General features: G+C 47.1%; 1 protein-coding gene across 1 annotated transcript in view; it reads right to left on the reverse strand.

Moving 5' to 3' along the window:
* LOC120997516 (spermatogenesis-associated protein 7 homolog) overlaps positions 1–23,512 on the reverse strand; it is a 305,575-nt gene that overhangs the window by 265,289 nt on the left and 16,774 nt on the right. Inside the window, exon 2 of the mRNA XM_040427597.1 lies at positions 19,788–19,862. Within this exon, the coding sequence (XP_040283531.1) occupies positions 19,788–19,860 (73 nt within the window). The 5' untranslated portion in view covers positions 19,861–19,862. The remainder of the gene's footprint in view (positions 1–19,787; positions 19,863–23,512) is intronic.

A 23,512-nucleotide genomic window follows, 5' to 3' on the forward strand; every position in this document is an offset into this window, starting at 1 on the left:
TGAAACCAATATAACATCTCAACATTCACAAATATACATTTCTGACATTCAAAAACAAAACAAAAACAAATCAGTGACCAATATAGCCACCTTTCTTTGCAAGGACACTCAAAAGCCTGCCATCCATGGATTCTGTCAGTGTTTTGATCTGTTCACCATCAACATTGCGTGCAGCAGCAACCACAGCCTCCCAGACACTGTTCAGAGAGGTGTACTGTTTTCCCTCCTTGTAAATCTCACATTTGATGATGGACCACAGGTTCTCAATGGGGTTCAGATCAGGTGAACAAGGAGGCCATGTCATTAGACTAATATAGGGTGTTGATGTCATTAGACCACACCCCTTCTCATTACAGAGATGCACATCACCTAATATGCTTAATTGGTAGTAGGCTTTCGAGCCTATACAGCTTGGAGTAAGACAACATGCATAAAGAGGATGATGTGGTCAAAATACTCATTTGCCTAATAATTCTGCACGCAGTGTATAGAGCTGAGGACATGGGTTGCTAGATGGCCGCTAGCACATCCACAATACCCAGTCTCCATAGCTCTGTGTGCTTTTATTGTGTAAAAAAAAAACCTATTTGATACATATGCAAATGAACCTTAGATGAGTCCTGTCCCTGACTCATCTCAGGGACAGGACTCATCTCAGGTTAATTTGCATATGTATCAAATCGTTTTTTTACACAATTTAAGCACACAGAGCTATGGGGACTGGGTATTGCGGATGTGCTAGCGGCCATCTAGCAACCCATGTCCTCAGCTCGTTACAAAAAACCGCGGTGACAGGTTCCCTTTAACAATGCCTATGATGTTTATTTTTTATTGTTTATTTAATTTTGGGGAAAGGGTGTGATTTGAATTTTATATTTTTCAAAAACTTTTTTATTTTAGGCACTCAAGGGCCTAACAACATGTTATCATCAGATCGCCATTTAGAATATATTCTATTACTAAATAAAACATTTAATATATTCCAATGTAGTGCTGCCACCTGCAGGCCTACATTAGAATATACCAGTAATAGGCTTGGACGCATTGTAGAGGCTTAGGCCTTTTACTACTCTCTTGTTGGGGAAGATGTTCCATCCCTAGGAGCACCCGAGCCTGTGTTTTTTAGCTTTCAGTCACATGTAACCACGGCATCCGAGGGGGGTTAAATGTCTGCGATTGGCATTACTGCCGATCGCTGACATTAGCCCCAGGTTAGATATGGTGCTTGTCGGACTTTGTGAGCAGGCTCCATGTCTAAACTCACGACGTCCGCAGAACATCATGTACGGCACTGGTCGTCAAGAGGTCAATGGATTTCTTAACTTAGGATAAGTGCTTTAGCCTTGCGCTTCCTCCCAGGAATTATTGATACCGTTTCTTATATACCTGTAAATATTTTATCAACACATGGACACCTTTTATTTGTGCAACCAGCACTCAATGTGGCGGACATCTGCTTTGATAATGGTGAACATAAAAGTACAAAAATAAAAATAAGTTCTAAAAAAAATAAAATGAAAGGACAAACTTGTGAATGCAGCTCTGACCGATTGCTCATAAATGTCTGTAATAATCTCTTCCTAATTATTCCATCTTTGGGCTCTGCTGAGATTTGTGTTTGCAGATTCTTTCTATGCCGAGCTGCACATCATTTCATCATGACAGATCTAGGTTGCATGTGTAACCTGTCAGGAATCATTTGGCATCGGTTCACAAGGCTCCAGACGAAATAAGGTTCTTAATTACAGCGGGGTATCATCAAGGGACACAGACGCCCCCTACAAAGAGCAGCAAGGTTACAGTGACTTAGAGAGGACCTTTCATGGGTCCAGACATGATGAAATAAGTAGCAGGTTATGTAGGGCATAGTCCATGGATGTAAGATCGCTTACTAGTTTATCTGTGCGGCGCTGCGTTCCCCCGCTGTGGCCCCCCGTTCACTTTGCCCGCCTGATATGCCAATGAATGTCATCGGTACAGGGAGGAGGAGACTGCCCTGCTTCTCAATGGGCGTCTCGTTCACACTGGCTGTGATGCTCTCTGCTGTGATTGGACCGCGCTTCAGCCAGGGAGAAGGATACGCCCACTGAGAAACAGGGCAGTCTCCTCCTCCCTGTACCGATGCTATTAAGGCGGGCAAAGTGAATGGGGGCCACAGCGGGGAAACGGAGCGCCGCACAGAAAGAATAGTAAGTGATCTTACATCCATGGACTATGCCCTACATAACCTGCTACTTATTTCATAATGTCTGGACCCATGAAAGGTCCTCTTTAATGCAACATTCACCTCTAGTTTCTCCTTAGTGATCCCCTGGTTTCTAAAAATGCATAAAAAAAGGGAACCTCATCTCTCCCAGGGGCCATTTTTGTTTGTGTTGCTCTTTTAGCAACTGAAATGAGATAGTTTTGTCAAGTGCAGAAGGTGATAGTTGTGTAATGATTACTTTTATACCCACTTAGCCTGTCCCTTTCTTGTACTGTGTGCTGATTGTTTGTCAGTCTACACTGTCTTTCTAGAATTATATTCACTTCTTAGACTGCTCAGTGAGCTAATGACATAAGATGAGTTTATTTTGGGATTAAGCAGTGCTGGATCTGTGGTAGCAATTTATGGGGGCCTCTCTTTAAAGGGGTCCTATGAGATTTACATATTGAAGACTTATCCTCAGGATAAGTCGTCAATAAGAGATTGGCAGGGGTCTGACTCCAGGCACCCCCACCAATCACCTGTTTGAGGAGACTGCAGCACTCCTGTGAGCGAAGGGGCCTCCTGGCAGCATACCGTGCACATCGCTGTCCATTGTATAGTGGCTGTGCGTGGTATTGCAGCTCAGCCCCATTCATTTGAATGGGGCTGAGCTGTGACTAGGCCATGTGACTGATAAACGTGATGCCTCAGGACCCAGGAAGAGTCCTAAGCACTCATGGAGATCCGCAGTCCCTCCGAATAGCTCATTGGCAGGGGTGTTGAGAGTCGGACCGCCACCAATCTCATATTGATGATGTATTCTGAGGATATGTATATCCTAGAGATCCCCTTTAACATGGGCTTTAAAGGGGTTGTTCCATGAGAAATATTCTACATGTTTCAAACCAGCACCTGGATCTGAATATTTTTGTAATTTCATGAAATTAAAAATTTATTATAGCTACTTAGTTATTCAATAAAATACATGTGTGTAGCGCCACCTGCTGTTTTTTTTTATTTCGCTGCCCACCTCGCTGAGTTGGTCGCACATGCTCAGTTCTATCCTTCAACTGCCGCCAGCCATATCTGCTGTTGGAAGCTGTGATAGTTACAGGGAGAGAGCTGCAGCAGAAAAGACATGCCCCTGAGAAAGCACACACCCCTTGAGCTGTGACAGGGAGAAAGCTGCAGCGGAATAGACATGCCCCCTGAGGAAGCACACACCCCCTGAGCTGTGACAGGGAGAAAGCTTCAGCAGAAAGACATGCAACTTGAGAAAGGACACAACCACTGAGCTGTAATAGGAAAACATCTGCAGCAGAATGGGCACACCCTCTGTGCTGCCAGCCTAAGGGGAATCTAGCAGAGCAGTTAGAGCAATGAATGAGGAGATCTCTGGACCCATGTGAGGTACAGGGCTGGGTCTAGCTTTGTTAGAAAGAGACTGTCATGTACTATATGATGTCTGATTTTCATTTTTTACATTAATCATTGGAGAACCCCTTTAACCTCTTCCGGACACAGGGCGTTCAGGTACGCCCTTATGTCCTGGTACTTAAGGACACAGGGCTTACCTGTACGCCTTGTGTATTTTCGATCACCGCCACGCAGTGGGCGGTGATCGGAACCCAGTGCCTGCTGAAATCATTGAGCAGGCACCTGGGGCAAATGCGCCGGGGGGTCCTGTGACCCCCCCGTGTAGGCGATCGCAGCAAACCGCAGGTCAATTCAGACCTGCGGTTTGCTGCGTTTCCAGGTTATTCGGGTCTCTGAGGACCCAATAACCCAGAACAGGATGGCGATCGGTGGTGTGATTTTACCCCACCAATCACCATCCTTAGATCCTGAGTGGTGATGGTGACATCACCTCTCAGGATCGCCTCTGATTGGAAGGAGGGAGGGCCGGCAGGAGATTCAAATCATAGCAGCGCTCCTCTCCTCCTCCTTTTGTGTCCAGAGCCCGAGGAGAGAGGAGCGCTGCCTACACGTGTGGAGCATCACCCCATCTGTGCCCTAGCACCCATCCTTGCCCCCAGGACCCGATCTGTGCCCCAGCACCCCCCATCTTATCTGCAGGTAATTAGGGAAAGTCTAGGGAAAGGTTGGGCTAGGCAGGGAAAATTAGTGGTAAAAAAAAGTTTTCTTGCATCACCCAAAGGCCTCATGCACACAACGTTTTTTTTTTTGCGGTCCGCAAAACGGATTTCCGTTGTTCCGTGATCCGTGACCGTTTTTTCTTCCGTGGGTCTTCCTTGATTTTTGGAGGATCCACGGACATGAAAAAAAAGTCGTTTTGGTGCCTGCCTGGCCGTGCGGAGCCAAACGGATCCGTCCTGACTAGGGATGAGCGAACCCGAACTGTATAGTTCGGGTTCGTACCTAATTTTGGGGTGTCCGTGACACGGACACGAACCCGAATTTTTTCATAAAAGTCTGGGTTCGAGTTCTTTGTTCAGCGCTTTCTTGGCGCTTTTTGAAAGGCTGCAAAGCAGCCAATCAACAAGCATCATACTACTTGCCCCAAGTGGCCATCACAGCCTTGACTACTATTGGCATGGCTGTGATTGGCCAGTGCAGCATGTGACCCAGCCTCTATATAAGCTTGGGTCACGTAGCGCTGCACGTCACTCTGCTGATACAAGTGTAGGGAGAGGTTGCAGCTGCGACGTTAGGGCGAGATTAGGCAGATTAACTCCTCCAAAAGACTTCATTCAGTGATCGATCTACAGCTGTGGATCATTGAACTGCTGCTATTCAATTGCTCAGTGTTTTTAGGCTGCCCAGAGCGTTTTTCAGTCACTTTTTTCTGGGGTGATCGGCGGCCATTTTGTGGCTTGTGGTGCGCCAGCACAAGCTACCACCAAGTGTATTTAACCATCAATAGTGTGGTTATTTTTTGCTATATCCTACATCAGGGTCAAGCTTTCATCAAGTGCATTTAACCATCAATAGTGTGGTTATTTTTTGGCCATATACTACATCAGGGGCAAGTTGAGCCTGTCACCCAGCGCTATAAATATATAGGTCTCACATTTATATTAATCCAAATCTGTCATTACTGCTTTAGCTGGTCAAGTTATTTAGTGTCCGTCAAAGCACAGTTTTTGTTCTGGGTTGAAAAACTATTCCCAAATTTGCAATTCTCAAAATTAGTGGTTTCTGCTGTATCAGGCCTACTTTAAATCCATCCCTAAAAGGGTATATTAGATTCAAGGTGCTGATAGGGTAATTCTCAATAACTTCACACACACGCTACAGTGCAGATCCAAGTCTAATTCTGTGATTAAACGTATACCTGTCACCCAGCGCCTAAATAATAGGCCTCAAATTTATATTCAGCTAAATGTGTCATTACTGGTGTGCCTGTATTAGTGTATTACGGTACCTAAATAGATAGCCAGATAGACTTAGTGTTAGGTGTCTGTAAAAAAATGCCTGAATTTTAATTCAATACATTGGCCCGAATAATATTTTTCTTATTGTGGTGAACGGTAACAATGAGGAAAACATCTAGTAAGGGACGCGGACGTGGACATGGTTGTGGTGGTGTTAGTGGACCCTCTGGTGCTGGGAGAGGACGTGGCCGTTCTGCCACAGCCACACGTCCTAGTGAACCAACTACCTCAGGTCCCAGTAGCCAGCAGAATTTACAGCGATATTTTGTGGGGCCCAATGCCGTTCTAAGGATGGTAAGGCCTGAGCAGGTACAGGCATTAGTCAATTGGGTGGCCGACAGTGGATCCAGCACGTTCACATTATCTCCCACCCAGTCTTCTGCAGAAAGCGCACAGATGGCGCATGAAAACCAAGCCCATCAGTCTGTCACATCACCCCCATGCATATCAGGGAAACTATCTGAGCCTCAAGTTATGCAGCAGTCTCTTATGCTGTTTGAAGACTCTGCTGGCAGGGTTTCCCAAGGGCATCCACCTAGCCCTTCCCCAGGGGTGGAAGAGATAGAATGCACTAACTCACAACCACTTATGTTTCCTGATGATGAGGACATGGGAATACCACCTCAGCACGTCTCTGATGATGACGAAACACAGGTGCCAACTAATGCGTCTTTCTGTAGTGTGCAGACTGAACAGGAGGTAAGGGATCAAGACTGGGTGGAAGACGATTCAGGGGACGATGAGGTCCTAGACCCCACATGGAATGAAGGTCGTGCCACTGACTTTCACAGTTCGGAGGAAGAGGCAGTGGGAAGACCGAGCCAACAGCGTAGCAAAAGACAAAGAGGGAGCAGTGGGCAAAAGCAGAACACCCGCTGCCAAGAGACTCCGCCTGCTACTGACCGCCACCATCTGGGACCGAGCACCCCAAAGGCAGCTTCAAGGAGTTCCCTGGCATGGCACTTCTTCAAACAATGTGCTGACGACAAGACCCGAGTGGTTTGCACGCTGTGCCATCAGAGCCTGAAGCGAGGCATTAACGTTCTGAACCTTAGCACAACCTGCATGACCAGGCACCTGCATGCAAAGCATGAACTGCAGTGGAGTAAACACCTTAAAAACAAGGAAGTAACTCAAGCTCCCCCTGCTACCTCTTCTGCTGCTGCCGCCTCGGCCTCTTCTGCTGCTGCCGCCGCCTCGGCCTCTTCCTCCGCCTCTGGAGGAACGTTGGCACCTGCCGCCCAGCAAACATGGGATGTACCACCAACACCACCACCTGCGTCACCAAGCATCTCAACCATGTCACACGGCAGCGTTCAGCTCTCCATCTCACAAACATTTGAGAGAAAGCGTAAATTCCCACCTAGCCACCCTCGATCTCTGGCCCTGAATGCCAGCATTTCTAAACTACTGGCCTATGAAATGCTGTCATTTAGGCTGGTGGACACACACAGCTTCAAACAGCTCATGTCACTTGCTGTCCCACAGTATGTTGTTCCCAGCCGCCACTACTTCTCCAAGAGAGCCGTGCCTTCCCTGCACAACCAAGTATCCGATAAAATCAAGTGTGCACTGTGCAACGCCATCTGTGGCAAGGTCCACCTAACCACAGATACGTGGACCAGTAAGCACGGCCAGGGACGCTATATCTCCCTAACTGCACACTGGGTAAATGTAGTGGCGGCTGGGCCCCAGGCGGAGAGCTGTTTGGCGCACGTCCTTCCGCCGCCAAGGATCGCAGGGCAACATTCTTTGCCTCCTGTCTCCTCCTCCTCCTACTCAGCTTCCTCCTCCTCTTCTTCCACCTGCTCATCCAGTCAGCCACACACCTTCACCACCAACTTCAGCACAGCCCGGGGGAAAAGGTCAGCAGGCCGTTCTGAAACTCATATGTTTGGGGGACAGGCCCCACACCGCACAGGAGTTGTGGGGGGTTATAGAACAACAGACCGACGAGTGGTTGCTGCCAGTGAGCCTCAAGCCCGGCCTGGTGGTGTGCGATAATGGGCGAAATCTCGTTGCAGCTCTGGGACTAGCCGGTTTGACGCACATCCCTTGCCTGGCGCATGTGCTGAATTTGGTGGTGCAGAAGTTCATTCGCAACTACCCCGACATGTCAGAGCTGCTGCATAAAGTGCAGGCCGTCTGTTCGCGCTTCCGGCGTTCACATCCTGCCGCTGCTCGCCTGTCTGCGCTACAGCATAACTTCGGCCTTCCCGCTCACCGCCTCATATGCGACGTGCCCACCAGGTGGAACTCCACCTTGCACATGCTGGACAGACTGTGCGAGCAGCAGCAGGCCATAGTGGAGTTTCAACGCACGGGTCAGTCGCACTGCGGATCAGACCCACTTCACCACCAATGACTGGGCCTCCATGCAAGACCTGTGTGCCCTGTTGCGCTGTTTCGAGTACTCCACCAACATGGCCAGTGGCGATGACGCCGTTATCAGCGTTACAATACCACTTCTATGTCTCCTTGAAAAAACACTTAGAGCGATGATGGAAGAGGAGGTGGCCCAGGAGGAGGAGGAGGAAGAGGGGTCATTTTTAGCACTTTCAGGCCAGTCTCTTCGAAGTGACTCAGAGGGAGGTTTTTTGCAACAGCAGAGGCCAGGTACAAATGTGGCCAGACAGGGCCCACTACTGTAGGACGAGGAGGACGAGGATGAGGAGGAGGTGGAGGAGGATAAGGATGAAGCAGGTTCACAGCGGGCTGGCACCCAACGCAGCTCGGGCCCATCACTGGTGCATGGCTGAGGGGAAACGCAGAACGATGACGATACGCCTCCCACAGAGGACAGCTTGTCCTTACCTCTGGGCAGCCTGGCACACATGAGCCACTACATGCTGCAGTGCCTGCACAACGACAGCAGAGTTGCCCACATTTTAACGTGTGCGGACTACTGGGTTGCCACCCTGCTGGATCCACGGTACAAAGACAATGTGCCCACCTTACTTCATGCACTGGAGCGTGATAGTAAGATGCGCGAGTACAAGCGCACGTTGGTAGACGCGCTACTGAGAGCATTCCCAAATGTCACAGGGGAACAAGTGGAAGCCCAAGGTGAAGGCAGAGGAGGAGCAAGAGGTCGCCAACGCAGCTGTGTCACGGCCAGCTCCTCTAAAGGCAGGGTTAGCATGGCAGAGATGTGGAAAAGTTTTGTCACCAGGCCACAGCTAACTGCACCACCACCTGATACGGAACGTGTTAGCAGGAGGCAACATTTCAATAACATGGTGGAAAAGTACCTGTGCACACCCCTCCACGTACTGACTGATGGTTCGGCCCCATTCAACTTCTGGGTCTCCAAATTGTCCACGTGGCCAGAGCTAGCCTTTTATGCCTTGGAGGTGCTGGCCTGCCCGGCGGCCAGCGTTTTGTCTGAACGTGTATTCAGCACGGCAGGGGGCGTCATTACAGACAAACGCAGCCGCCTGTCTACAGCCAATGTGGACAAGCTGACGTTCATAAAAATGAACCAGGCATGGATCCCACAGGACCTGTCCATCCCTTGTGCAGATTAGACATTTATAACTACCTCCCCTTAACAATATATTATTCTACTCCAGGGCACTTCCTCATTCAATCCTATTTTTATTTTCATTTTACCATTATATTGCGGGGCAACCCAAAGTTGAATGAACCTCTCCTCTGTCTGGGTGCCGGGGCCTAAAAATATCTGACAGTGGCCTGTTCCAGTGGTGGGTGACATGAAGCCTGATTCTCTGCTATGACATGAAGACTGATTCTCTGTTATGGGACCTCTCTCCTCTGCCTGGGTGCCTGGGCCTAAATATGTGACAGTGGCCTGTTCCAGTGGTGGTTGACGTGAAGCCTGATTCTCTGCTATGACATGAAGACTGATTCTGTGCTGACATGAAGCCTGAATCTCTGTTATGGGACCTCTCTCCTCTGTCTGGGTGCCGGGGCCTAAAAATATCTGACAGTGGCCTGTTCCAGTGGTGGGTGACGTGAAGCCTGATTCTCTGCTATGACATGAAGACTGATTCTCTGCTGACATGAAGCCAGATTCTCTGTTACGGGACCTCTCTCCTCTGCCTGGGTGCCTGGGCCTAAATATATGACAATGGATTGTTACAGTGGTGGGTGAAGTAAAGCCTGATTCTCTGCTATGACACGCAGACTGATTCTCTGCTGACATGAAGCCAGATTCTCTGTTACGGGACCTCTCTCCTCTGCCTGGGTGCCTGGGCCTAAATATCTGACAATGGACTGTTCCTGTGTTGGGTGACGTAAAGCCTGATTCTCTGCTATGACATGCAGACTGATTCTCTGCTGACATGAAGCCAGATTCTCTGTAACGGGACCTCTCTCCTCTGCCTGGGTGCCTGGGCCTAAATATCTGACACTGGACTGTTCCAGTGTTGGGTGACGTAAAGCCTGATTCTCTGCTATGACATGCAGACTGATTCTCTGCTGACATGAAGCCAGATTCTCTGTTACGGGACCTCTCTCCTCTGCCTGGGTGCCTGGGCCTAAATATCTGACAATGGACTGTTCCAGTGTTGGGTGACGTAAAGCATGATTCTCTGCTAGGACATGCAGACTGATTCTCTGCTGACATGAAGCCAGATTCTCTGTTACGGGACCTCTCTCCTCTGCCTGGGTGCCGGGGCCTAAATATATGACAATGGACTGTTACAGTGGTGGGTGACGTGAAGCCAGATTCTCTGCTATGGCATGAAGAGACTGATTCTCTGCTGACGTGAAGCCAGATTCTCTGCTATGGGACCTCTCTCCAATTGATATTGGTAAATTTTTATTTATTTTATTTTTATTTTAATTCATTTCCCTATCCACATTTGTTTGCAGGGGATTTACCTATATGTTGCTGCCTTTTGCAGCCCTCTAGCTCTTTCCTGGGCTGTTTATACAGCCTTTTTAGTGCCGAAAAGTTCGGGTCCCCATTGACTTCAATGGGGTTCGGGACGAAGTTCGGGTCGGGTTCGGATCCCGAACCCGAACATTTCCGGGAAGTTCGGCCGAACTTCTCGAACCCGAACATCCAGGTGTTCGCTCAACTCTAGTCCTGACTTACAATGCAAGTCAATGGGGACGGATCCGTTTGACGTTGACACAATATGGTGCAATTGCAAACGGATCCGTCCCCCATTGACTTTCAATGTAAAGTCAGGAGTCCCTATTAATATACCATCAGATCGGAGTTTTCTCCAATCCGATGGTATATTTTAACTTGAAGCGTCACCATGGGAACGCCTCTATGTTAGAATATACCATCGGATTTGAGTTAGATCGTGAGACTCAGATCCGACAGTATTTTCTAACACAGAGGCGTTCCCATGGTGATGGGGACGCTTGAGGTTAGAATATACTAAAAGAACTGTGTACAGTCGTGGCCAAAAGTTTAGAGAATTACATAAATATTGGAAATTGGAAAAGTTGCTGCTTAAGTTTTTATAATAGAAATTTGCATATACTCCAGAATGTTATGAAGAGTAATCAGATGAATTGCATAGTCCTTCTTTGCCATGAAAGTTAACTTAATCCCAAAAAAACCTTTCCACTGCATTTCATTGCTGTCATTAAAGGACCTGCTGAGATCATTTCAGTAATCGTCTTGTTAACTCAGGTGAGAATGTTGACGAGCACAAGGCTGGAGATCAGTATGTCAGGCTGATTGGGTTAAAATGGCAGACTTGACATGTTAAAAGGAGGGTGATGCTTGAAATCATTGTTCTTCCATTGTTAACCATGGTGACCTGCAAAGAAACGCGTGCAGCCATCATTGCGTTGCATAAAAATGGCTTCACAGGCAAGGATATTGTGGCTACTAAGATTGCACCTCAATCAACAATTTATAGGATCATCAAGAACTTCAAGGAAAGAGGTTAAATTCTTGTTAAGAAGGCTTCAGGGCATCCAAGAAAGTCCAGCAAGCGCCAGGATCGTCTCCTAAAGAGGATTCAGCTGCGGGATCGGAGTGCCACCAGTGCAGAGCTTGCTCAGGAATGGCAGCAGGCAGGTGTGAGCGCATCTGCACGCACAGTGAAGCGAAGACTTTTGGAAGATGGCCTGGTGTCAAGAAGGCCAGCAAAGAAGCCACTTCTCTCCAAAAACACCCATCAGGGACAGATTGATCTTCTGCAGAAAGTATGGTGAATGGACTGCTGAGGACTGGGCCAAAGTCATATTCTCCGATTAAGCCTCTTTCCGATTGTTTGGGGCATCTGGAAAAAGGCTTGTCCGGAGAAGAAAAGGTGAGTGCTACCATCAGTCCTGTGTCATGCCAACAGTAAAGCATCCTGAGACCATTCATGTGTGGGGTTGCTTCTCATCCAAAGGAGTGGGCTCACTTACAATTTTGCCCAAAAACACAGCCATGAATAAAGAATGGTACCAAAACACCCTCCAACAGCAACTTCTTCCAACAATCCAACAACAGTTTGGTGAAGAACAATGCATTTTCCAGCACGATGGAGCACCGTGCCATAAGGCAAAAGTGATAACTAAGTGGCTCAGGGACCAAAACGTTGACATTTTGGGTCCATGGCCTGGAAACCCCCCAGATCTTAATCCCATTGAGAACTTGTGGTCAATCCTCAAGAGGCGGGTGGACAAACAAAAACCCACTAATTCTGACAAACTCCAAGAAGTGATTATGAAAGAATGGGTTGCTATCAGTCAGGAATTGGCCCAGAAGTTGATTGAGAGCATGCCCAGTTGAATTGCAGAGGTCCTGAAAAAGAAGGGCCAACACTGCAAATACTGACTCTTTGCATAAATGTCATGTAATTGTCGATAAAAGCCTTTGAAACGTATGAAGTGCGTGTAATTATATTTCACTACATCACAGAAACAACTGAAACAAAGATCTAAAAGCAGTTTAGCAGCAAACTTTGTGAAAACTAATATTTGTGTCATTCTCAAAACTTTTGGCCACGACTGTACATGACTGCCCCCTGCTGCCTGTCAGGTGCTGCCAGGCAGCAGGGGGCAGACCCCCGCCTCCCTCCCCCCTCCCTGTATTTAACTCATTGGTGGCCGGTGCGGCCGCCCCCCCCTCCCTCCCTTGTATTTAACACATTGGTGGCCAGTGCGGCCGCCCCCCCCCCTCCCTCCCTTGTATTTAAGACATTGGTGGCCAGTGCGGCCGGCCCCCCCTCCCTCCCTCGTATTTAACACATTGGTGGCCAGTGCGGCCGGCCCCCCCTCCCTCCCTTGTATTTAACACATTGGTGGCCAGTGCGGCCGGCCCCCCCTCCCTCCTTCCCTCCCTTGTATTTAACACATTGGTGGCCAGTGCGGCCGGGCCCCTCTCCCTCCCTCCCTTGTATTTAACACATTGGTGGCCAGTGCGGCCGGCCCCCCTCCCTCCCTCCCTTGTATTTAACACATTGGTGGCCAGTGTGGCCGGCAAATCCCCTCCCTCCCCCCCCACCCTAATTAAAATGACTGACTCCCCATCATTGGTGGCAGCGGAGAGTTCCGATCGGAGTCCCAGTTTAATCGCTGGGACTCCAATCGGTAACCATGGCAACCAGGACACTACTGCAGTCCTGGCTGCCATGGTTACTTAGCAATTTTAGAAGCATTATACTTACCTGCGATGTCTGTGACCGGCCGGGCACTCCTTCTACTGGTAAGTGAAAGGTCTGTGCTATAAGCAATGCGCCGCACAGACCTTTCACTTACCAGTAGGAGGAGCGCCCGGCCGGTCACAGACATCGCAGGTAAGTATAATGCTTCTAAAATTGCTAAGTAACCATAGCAGCCAGGACTGCAGTAGCGTCTTGGCTGCCATGGTTACCGATCGGAGCCCCAGCGATTAAACTGGGACTCCGATCGGAACTCTCCGCTGCCACCAATGATGGGGGTCGGTCATTTTAATTAGGGGGGGGAAGGAGGGGGGGCCCGCCGCACTGGCCACCAATGTGTTAATAAGGACCTTTCACCAGATAAAACATCTAAACTAACTATACAGACATGTAGAGCGGCGCCCAGGGATCCCCCTGCACTTACTATTATCAATGGGGCGCCGCTCCGTTCGGATCCGGTATCTTCATAGTTAGGCTCCACCCAGGGGAACCTGACGGCGTCTCTTTCTCCTATGCTGTAGCGCTGGCCAATCGCAGCGCTCAGCTCATAGCCTGAGAGGTTTTTTTTCCTCTCAGGCTATGAGCTGAGCGCTGCGATTGGCCAGCGCTACAGCATAGGAGAAAGAGACGCCGTCAGGTTCCCCTGGGTGGAGCCTAACTATGAAGATACCGGAGGCTATACCGGGCGAACGGAGCGGCGCCCAGGTATAACAGTAAGTGCAGGGGGATCCCTGGGCGCCGCTCTACATGTCTGTATAGTTAGTTTAGATGTTTTATTCTGGTGAAAGGTCCTCTTTAAATACAAGGGAGGGAGGGGGGGCCGGCCGCACTGGCCACCAATGAGTTAAATACAGGGGAGGGAGGGGGGCCGCACTGGCCACCAATGAGTTAAATACAGGGGGGGAGGGAGGGGGGGTCTGCCCCCTGCTGCCTGGCAGCACCTGCCAGGCAGCAGGGGGCAGTCATGTACACAGTTCTTTTAGTATATTCTAACCTGAAGCGTCCCCATCACCATGGGAACGCCTCAGTGTTAGAATATACTGTCGGATCTGAGTTTTCACTAAGTGAAAAATCAGATCTAAAAAGCTTTTATGCAGACGGATCAGCGGATCCGTCTGTGTGAAAGTAGCCTACGGACAAGGATGACGGACCCGGATGGCAATCTTGTGTGCATCCTTTTTTTTTCACGGACCCATTGACTTGAATAGGTCCGTTAACCGTTGTCCGTCAAAAAAATAGGACAGGTCTTATTTTTTTGACGGACAGGAAACACGGATCACGGATGCGGCTGCAAAACTGTGCATTTTCCGATTTTTCCACGGACCCATTGAAAGTCAATGGGTCCGCGAAAAAAAACGGAAAATGGAACAATGTCCGCGGATGCACACAATGGTCGTGTGCATGAGGCCTAAGTAGGGTGTCTGGGGTCCACAGCACAGCTGTGTGACCCTACACCCCCCAGGGGTGCTGCCGCTTGCCCCCCTCCCCTCCACCACAACTTTTTTGGGGGCGCAGGCATTTTTTATTTTCTTTGTGTGCGTACGCTGACTGTGGCCGGCACTCTTAGCGTCCGGCCACTGTTAGCGCATCGCACACCCCACCACTGATCAACTTCGGACGGTTGATCAGCGGTTTTGAATTTTTTATTTTATTTTTTTTCACATTTTTCCCCTTTTTTTTAGTTAGTCTTTTTTTTTTCTGTTAGTTTTAGGGATAAGTACGTGAACACCCGTGCCCCCAACACACACGCACACTGAATAAAGATTTACACGCACGCACACACACACGCAGACACACACTCCCCTATGGCCCGCCGGATGTTCTCGACCGAGGAGGCATACGCCCAGCTTGCCTCTGAGTCCGAGAGTCCTAGTGAGGACGAGGATGACCCCACTTTCCTGTTGTCATCCGCATCCTCCTCATCATCTAGCGATGATGATGAGCCCCCAAGGCGGCGGAGACGCCGCCAGGCGGAGCAAGGGGACCGCCATACTAGGGACCTTGTGGCCCACCGTAGTACAAGCGGCTCTGGGGCTCGAACTAGTTTTCCGGCCCACCAGTTAAATCCACCGGAGCCCCCTGCCGGTGAACTTGTCTGGTGTACCCCAGAGCGATTTGAGCCCTTGATTCCTGAGTTTGTAGGCCAATCAGGAATCCAGATTTCCACAGTGGGCTTCACTGAATATGACTTTTTTAGTCTTTTTTTTAGTGACCAACTGGTAAATCTAATGGTGGAGCAGACGAACCTGTACGCCCTACAGTTCGTTGCTCAAACCCGAGCTCCTTTTTGGCTAGGCCCGGTGGCTGGACCCCGGTCAGTGCAGCCGAGATGAGGACATTTTGGGGCCTCGTGCTACACATGGGCCTAGTCAAGAAACCTAGTGTCAGGCATTACTGGAGAGGGGACGTTCTCTACCAGACCCCACTTTACAGTACGCCATGACACGTACCCGGTTTGAGGCCATCCGTAAATGTCCCCCCCCAAGGTGATCCTGCCTATGACCGTCTGTATAAGATACGGCCGGTCATCGATCACTTTGGGGCCAAATTTGTACAGGCCTATGTACCTGGAAGGGAGGTCACGGTTGATGAGTCTCTCATTGCGTTCAAGGGGAGACTCATTTTCCGCCAGTATGTTCCCTCAAAGCGGGCGAGGTATGGCGTGAAGCTGTACAAACTTTGTGAGAGTACCTCAGGGTACACTTACAAGTTTCGTGTGTACAAGGGGCGAGATTCCCGTATTCACCCCCCAGAATGTCCCCCCACTCTGGGTGTTAGCGGGAAACTTGTGTGGGACCTTATGCACCCACTGCTAGATAAAGGTTATCACCTGTACGTGGATAACTTTTATACTAGTATCCCCTTGTTCCAGTCCCTCGCCTCCAGATCCACGTCCGCTTGTGGGACCGTGCGGGAAAATCAACGAGGCCTCCCTGCCCACCCCCCCACCAGGTACCTATCCCCAGGGGTGAGACCTGTGCCCTTACCAGTGGAAACCTGTTGCTGGTCAGATATAAGGACAAGAGGGATGTCCTTGTACTGTCCACAATTCATGGTAACGGCATCACCCCTGTCCCTGTGCGAGGTACCGCGGCAACGGTCATCAAGCCCGATTGTATCGTCGACTACAATCGGTATATGGGAGGAGTTGATCTCTCTGATCAAGTCCTCAAGCCATATAACGCCATGCGCAAAACCCGGGCATGGTACAAAAAAGTTGCGGTCTACTTGGTGCAGGTTGCCTTGTACAACTCTTTTGTGCTGTCCCGGAGCTCTGGCAACACAGGGAAATTCCTCCAGTTCTATGAGGCAGTTCTCAAGGCCCTGATCTTTTCGGACTGGGAAAGAGCAGGCCGGAGTACCTCGGGAACTGGAGGCGCCCGGATCGTCCCTGGCCAACACTTTCCAGGTGTGGTCCCCCATACTGGAAAGAAGGGACGAACCCAAAAAAAGTGCAGAGTGTGTCGCAGGAGGGGGATACGGAAGGACACCACTACTCAGTGCGACACGTGCCCCGATCATCCGGGCCTCTGCATTGACGGTTGCTTCAGTACCACACTTCCATGGAGTACTAAATTTATATCCCAATTTAGCCACTGACTATCGGATAAAAAAAAATGGTTCTCAGACTTGAGACACCAAAAAAAAATTTAAAAACAAAAATTATTTAAAAAAAAAGTATACAAATTAGGTATGACAATCTACCCCATGACCTAACCCCCCAGATTAACACGGTCCAAAAAAAAAAAAAAAACGGTGCAAAAAAAGAATCCTGATCCATTACGTCCCCACTCCAGTAATGCCTGACACTAGGTTTCTTGACTAGGCCCATGTGCAGCACGAGGCCCCAAAATGTCCTCATCTCGGCTGCACTGACCGGGGTCCAGCCACCGGGCCTAGCCAAAAAGGAGCTCGGGCCTAGCCAAAAATAATACAATCTACAGAACACCGATCCCAAGCCCGCACTTCTGTGAAGAAGTTCGGGTTTGGGTACCAAACATGCGCGATTTTTCTCACGCGAGTGCAAAACGCATTACAATGTTTTGCACTTGCGCGGAAAAATCGCGCGTGTTCCCGCAACGCACCCGCACATTTTCCCGCAACGCCCGTGTGAAAGAGGCCTAATAGCAAGCGATCAAAAAGTCATATAGCCCCCAAAATAGTGCCAATAAAACCGTCCTCTCATCCCGCAAAAAATGAGCTCCTACATAAGATAATCAGCTAAAAAACAAAAAAAAATGACTTAGACTTTAGAGATACCAAAAAAAAATTTGTATCAAAAAGGATAATATAGTCTAAAACCTAAATAATTGTAAAAAAGTAGACTTATTAGATATCGCCGCGTCCGTAAGAATCTCCTCTATAAATATACCCCATGACCTAACCCCCCAGATTAACACAGTCAAAAAAAAAAAAAAAAAAGTGCCAAAACAGCTATTTTTGGCACTTTTCCATTTCAATCCATTTTTTTCCGGTAACAAAGCAAGGGTTAACAACCAAACAAAACGTAATATTTATTACCCCGATACTGCAGTTTACAGAAACGCCACATTTGTGGTCGTAAACTACTGTATCACTAAAAGGCAGGGCGCAAAAGGAAAGGACCGACATGGTTTCTGGAAGGCCGATTTTAATGGCCTTTTTTATTGACACCATGTCCCTTTTGAAGCCCCCCTGATGCACCCCTAGAGTAGAAACCCCCTAAAAGTGACCCCATCTAAGAAACTACACCCCTCAAGGTATTCAAAACTGATTTTTACAAACTTTATTAACCCTTTAGGTGTTCCTCAACAGTTAATGGCAAATGGAGATGAAATTTCAGAATTTCAATTTTTGGTAACCTTACCTCACAAAAATGTAATATACAGCAACCAAAAATCATATCTACCCTAAAAATAGTCCCAACAAAACCGCCACCTTATCCTGTAGTTTCCAAAATGGGGTCACTTTTAGGGAGTTTCTACTCCAGGGGTGCATCAGGGGGGTTGAAACAGGACACGGTGTAAATAAACCGGTCCATAAAAATCAGCCCTCCAAAAACCAAACGGCGCTCCTTTCCCTCTACGCCCCGCCCTGTGGCCGTACAGTAGTGTACGGCCACATATGGGGTGTTTCTGTAAACAGCAGAGTCAGGGCAATAAAGATACAGTCTTGTTTGGCTGTTAACCCTTGCTTTGTTAGTGGAAAAAATGGGTTAAAATTGAAAATTTGGCAAAAAAATGAAATTCTCAAATTTCCTCCCCATTTGCCAATAACTCTTGTGCAACACCTGAAGGGTTAAAAAAGTTTGTAAAATCAGTTTTGAATACCTTGACGGGTGTAGTTTCTTAGATGGGGTCACTTTATGGAATTTCTACTCTAGGGGTGCATCAGGGGGGCTTCAAATGGGACATGGTGTAAATAAACCAGTCCAGCAAAATCTGCTTTCCAAAAACCATATGGTGCACCTTTCCCTCTACGCCCTACTGTGTGCCCGTACAGTAGTTTACGGCCACATATGGGGTGTTTCTGCAAACTACAGAATCAGGGCAATAAATATTGAGTTTTGTTTGGCTGTTAACCCTTGCTTTGTTACTGGAAAAAATTGATTAAAATGGAAAAGTTGCCAAAAAATCTAAATTCTGAAATTTTATCTCCATTTGCCATTAACTCTTGTGGAACACCTAAAGGGTGTTTGTAAAATCAGTTTTGAATAGATTGAGGGGTGTAGTTTATAGAATGGGGTCATTTTTGGGTGGTTTCTATTATATAAGCCTCGCAAAGTGACTACAGACCTGAACTGGTCCCTAAAAATTGGGTTTTTTAAAATTTCTGAAAAATTTCAAGATTTGCTTCCAAACTTCTAAGCCTTGTAACATCCCCAAAATATAAAATATCATTCCCAAAATGATCCAAACATGAAGTAGACATATGGGGAATGTAAAGTAATAACTATTTTTGTAGGTATTACTATGTATTATAGAAGTAGAGAAATTGAAACTTGGAAATTAGCAATTTTTTGCAAATTTTTGGTAAATTTGGTATTTTTTTTATAAATAAAAATTATTATTTTTCACTTCATTTTACCAGTGTCATGAAGTACAATATGTGACGAAAAAACTATCTCAGAATGGCCTGGATAAGTCAAAGCGTTTTAAAGTTATCACCACTTAAAGCGACACTGGTCAGATTTGCAAAAAATGGCCTGGTCCTTAAGGTGAAATAAGGCTGAGTCCTTAAGGAGTTAAGTATAATTTTATACGGTTTCTATAAAGTAATGCCATACAGTAAAAAAAAAAACTGCTATGTTGCACCTAGTTAAAAGTGTCTAAATAACATCACATTAAGCACAGTGACTTAATTTTCATATGACAGGATGAAAGTTTAGAATGAACAGTTTGGGACCCCTAAATATTGTGGACCCCTAAATATTGGGGGGCATCTGCCCCTTTTACTCATGCTATGATCCAGCTGTGATCTACAAACACATTGTGATGATGACAAGGTTAATTTATACAAATGACTCCTCCCATAATACAAATCACCTGATCTGTGCAGACACTGAACAAGCAGGACAAATTGCTTGGAGGCCCTTGGAACACTAGTTTTGATGCACGTACACGCTACATGTATTTTTATACTTACGGCTGCTTTTTATACTCCTGTGTCCTTTGAATGGACCCGTCATTGAATACTTTGGAATCATTATGGATGACATCTCTGACAAGAAAACGGGAAAAACAGATAGTCCATGAATATCAATATATTGTCTGACACATAGTCACCGGGAGGCGGGAGACAAGTGGTACTGCTGTTGGTGGCCCAGGCAGATTAGGGGTCCACTTGCCTCCCTCTCATTGCTGCAAAGAAGTTATATGATGTATCACAAAAGAAAATTATAAGCCATATTATAGTAAAAAATGCAAATCTAGTGCCCGATATGGTGCCCTTTTTCACATAAGGGTAACTTCTGAATTTAATCAGCGCTGCAGTTACGAGCTCCATCCACTACAAAAAGGGTGGCGCTGCGTAGTTCTGGCACCGACTTTCAACACCGAAACTACAAGAAACAGCTGATTGGTGGGAGTGAAGGGTATCAGGGCTGTATTTCCAGTTTATGCTGGCACATCTAGTGCTCACGCCCCCTATTAGTTCGGTTTTACAGTAGCTGCATAAAATGCGGTAAAAAGCTCACTAAGTTTTACCGTGATCGCTGTGGTTTTGTGATGTGGTTATTGGTCATGCAGTTTATGCAATTTAGTTGCATCTATGTTACATTTTTAATCTGGAAAAAATACATGGCAAATAACCGCATCACAAAACCGCTGCAAAACTTGGTAAAACAGCAGTTTTAAATGCCTTTTTTAATGTAATTTTGACTGTGTGGGTAAAAACATCTCATCTGAACATAGCCTTACATGGCTGCCAGTACAATATAAACCTAAGGGTCCATTCACACGTCCGCAATTGTTTTGCGGTCCGCACATGGCCGGCACTATAATAGAAATGCCTTTTCTTGTCCGTGACTGTGGAGAAGAATAGGACATGTTCTATTTTTTTGCGGGGCCGCAGAACGGAAGTGCAGATGCGGACAGCACAGAGTGTGCTGTCCGCATCTTTTGCGCCCCTTTGAAAATGAATGGGTCCGCACCCGTTCCACAAATGGCCCCTTATGCACAAGTCCAAAGGTATCTTAATCAATGAATGGTGCATGTTATGATTGGTAAAATCCTAGCATGAACCAAAGAAAAATAGAGCGGACCCGGACATCGTCCGCGAGTGGTCTGTATAGAAATGTGTCCGTGTTCACAGGCTGGAGCACAAACTAGTTTAACATCGTTTATCCAAAGGAGCAGTATCTCTTGCTAGGTGTATGGCCATCTTTACTTTACTTTTTTTTTTGCTTTGTTTTTTCTGTTATACCGAGGAGCTTTACCGTTTTCGTCTCAGTGTGTGGATTATGTAAAGGTCTGCTGTGTGACAGGCAGAGAAACCCTCTGTTAGTTGGCAGTGTACATATAGGTCATATCCTGACTTCACTTTCTCCTTATCTGACTGTTCTGATGTCGCCTTATCGCTTACTTTTGTTAACTGCAGGGATTGAACCCTTGGGGCTCATGCACACAAACGTATGTGTTCCGTTTCCGTATTGCGGATCGCATATGCGGATCCGCAATAAACTGACACCGTTCCATGTGCATTCCGCATCACGGATGCGGACCCATTCACTTGAATGGGTCCGCAAATCTGGAGATGCGGAACGGTGCAGAACGGAAGCATAGAACGGAACCCCACGGAAGCACTACGGAGTGCTTCTGTGGGATTCCGTTCCATATTTCCGTTCTTCAAAAAGATAGAACATGTCCTATCTTTTTGTGGAACGGAGGGATTTGGACCCATTCAAGTTGGATAGGTCTGGATCCGTTCCGGAGCCTGCACGAACGTTCTCCGTGCATTGGGGACTGCAAATTGCGGTGCCCAATGCACGGAATGGAACACATACGTTCGTGTAAATGAGCCCTTACACTGCCTTTCTGATCAGGTGACTGTTATATTAGCTGTAGATAAGCAGCATGAGGTTTAAATCTTTGGACTTGTAGCTGTAATAGAAAAAAGTTAGCGATAAGGAGACATGAAAAGTAGCATTAAAGGCTAAGTACACCTTCAGAGGCAGTTTTTTTTTAATGATTGCATGTTACTCATTTTTGGCTAAAAATCTTATTTTTTCCAATTGCCCTTTTTTTAAAAAATATTGAGCTATTCTGTCACAAAGGGTTAACAGTTTTTCTAGCTGTGTCACTGGTACTTTTACTTTGTGTTGGTCATCTAATAAACCTTATCTCTAAACTACTGAGAGGTCATAAATATTTTATTAAGCCACATTCTTATCAGTAAGATAAGAACTGAGCTATAATGTCAGAGAGCAGAGATAAGGAGCCATCAGCTCTTGGTCTGAGGGATAAGACGGAAAATCCAAAGGGTTCTATTAGAGCATCTCAGCTCTGCACAGAAAAAAGACGCAATATCTTTAATAAAGACCAATTCAAAAAAATAAAAATTGCTCAAAATGAGCACAATGCAATAATTTAAAAAATTGCCCCCGAAGGTGTACATAGCCTGTAAGGTGAAAGAATCAACATAAATCATTAGTTTTCTCTGTGACGTATCACCCCATCCTTCTTCACACCATCATGTGCCTTGTTGTAAATATGGACCTCATCAGATCCCCTCCAATCTGATATTGAGTACCTTTTCTAAAGCAGAGAACCCTTTATCGTTCTTAGGCCTCATGCACACGACCATTGTGTGTTTTGCGGTCAGCAAATTGCGGATCTGCAGTCAGCACACGGAGTGCTGTCCGCATCTTTTGCGGCCCCATTGAAGTGAATGGGCCCGCATCCGAGCTGCAAAAACTGCGGCTCGGATGCAGACCAAAACAACGGTCGTGTGCATGAGGCCTTATCCAGTTTCCAGATTCCATTTTCATACACCCTATTAGTGAATCCAGTTAATATAGTTTAGGATCCTCATCTTCTGTCCAAGTTACCAAGAGCGTCCCTCTTTTCTGGAGGGCCTGTCCTTCATTAGGCAATCAATATAGACACTGTGTGTAATACTCCATTTCTCCCGTGGTGGCGCTACAGGGAAATTAAGTACTTACTGCTAGGTTCTCCCATGGATTACAGCTGATTGCTAGAGGTCTCAACTAACATTTTGTGATCTGCTTATTACTAAGGCTACTTTCACACTCGCGTTTGGTGCGGATCCGTTTTGTATCTGCACAGACGGATCCGCGCCAATAACGCAAACGCTTGTATCCGTTCAGAACGGATCCGTTTGCATTAGTCATTAAAAAAAAAGTCAAAACGGATCCTTCTTGCCCTACATGGAAAGTCAATGGGGGACGGATCCGTTTTCAATTGCACCAAACGGATCCGTCCCCATTGACTTACATTGTAAGTCCGGACGGATCCGTTTGGCTGCGCATCGTCAGATGATCTCGAAAACGCTGCAAGCTGTGTTTTAGTGACCGTCTAAAAAACGCAACGGAGACAAAACGCAGCCAAATTTAAGCATTCTGAACGGAGACTTATCCATTCAGAATGCATTGGGGCTGAACTGATCCGTTTTGGGCCGCTTGTCAGAGCCCTGAACGGATCTCACAAGCGGACCCAGAAACGCCAGTGTGAAAGTAGTCTAAGTGACCCTTTTAGCAAGTACGACTGTGGGTGGAGTCACCCTTTAAAAGTCATTATAGGGATAGAAATATGTGATACAAGATTTCCTCTAGCTTGGAGACTTGAAATGGTCTATGGAATGGGCCGATGACAAACTGAAGTAGGTCAACACAGCCTCACAAGGTGTTTGTC

The sequence above is a fragment of the Bufo bufo genome, chromosome 4 (assembly GCF_905171765.1).
Source record: "Bufo bufo chromosome 4, aBufBuf1.1, whole genome shotgun sequence".
In the NCBI taxonomy this organism is placed as follows: domain Eukaryota; kingdom Metazoa; phylum Chordata; class Amphibia; order Anura; family Bufonidae; genus Bufo; species Bufo bufo.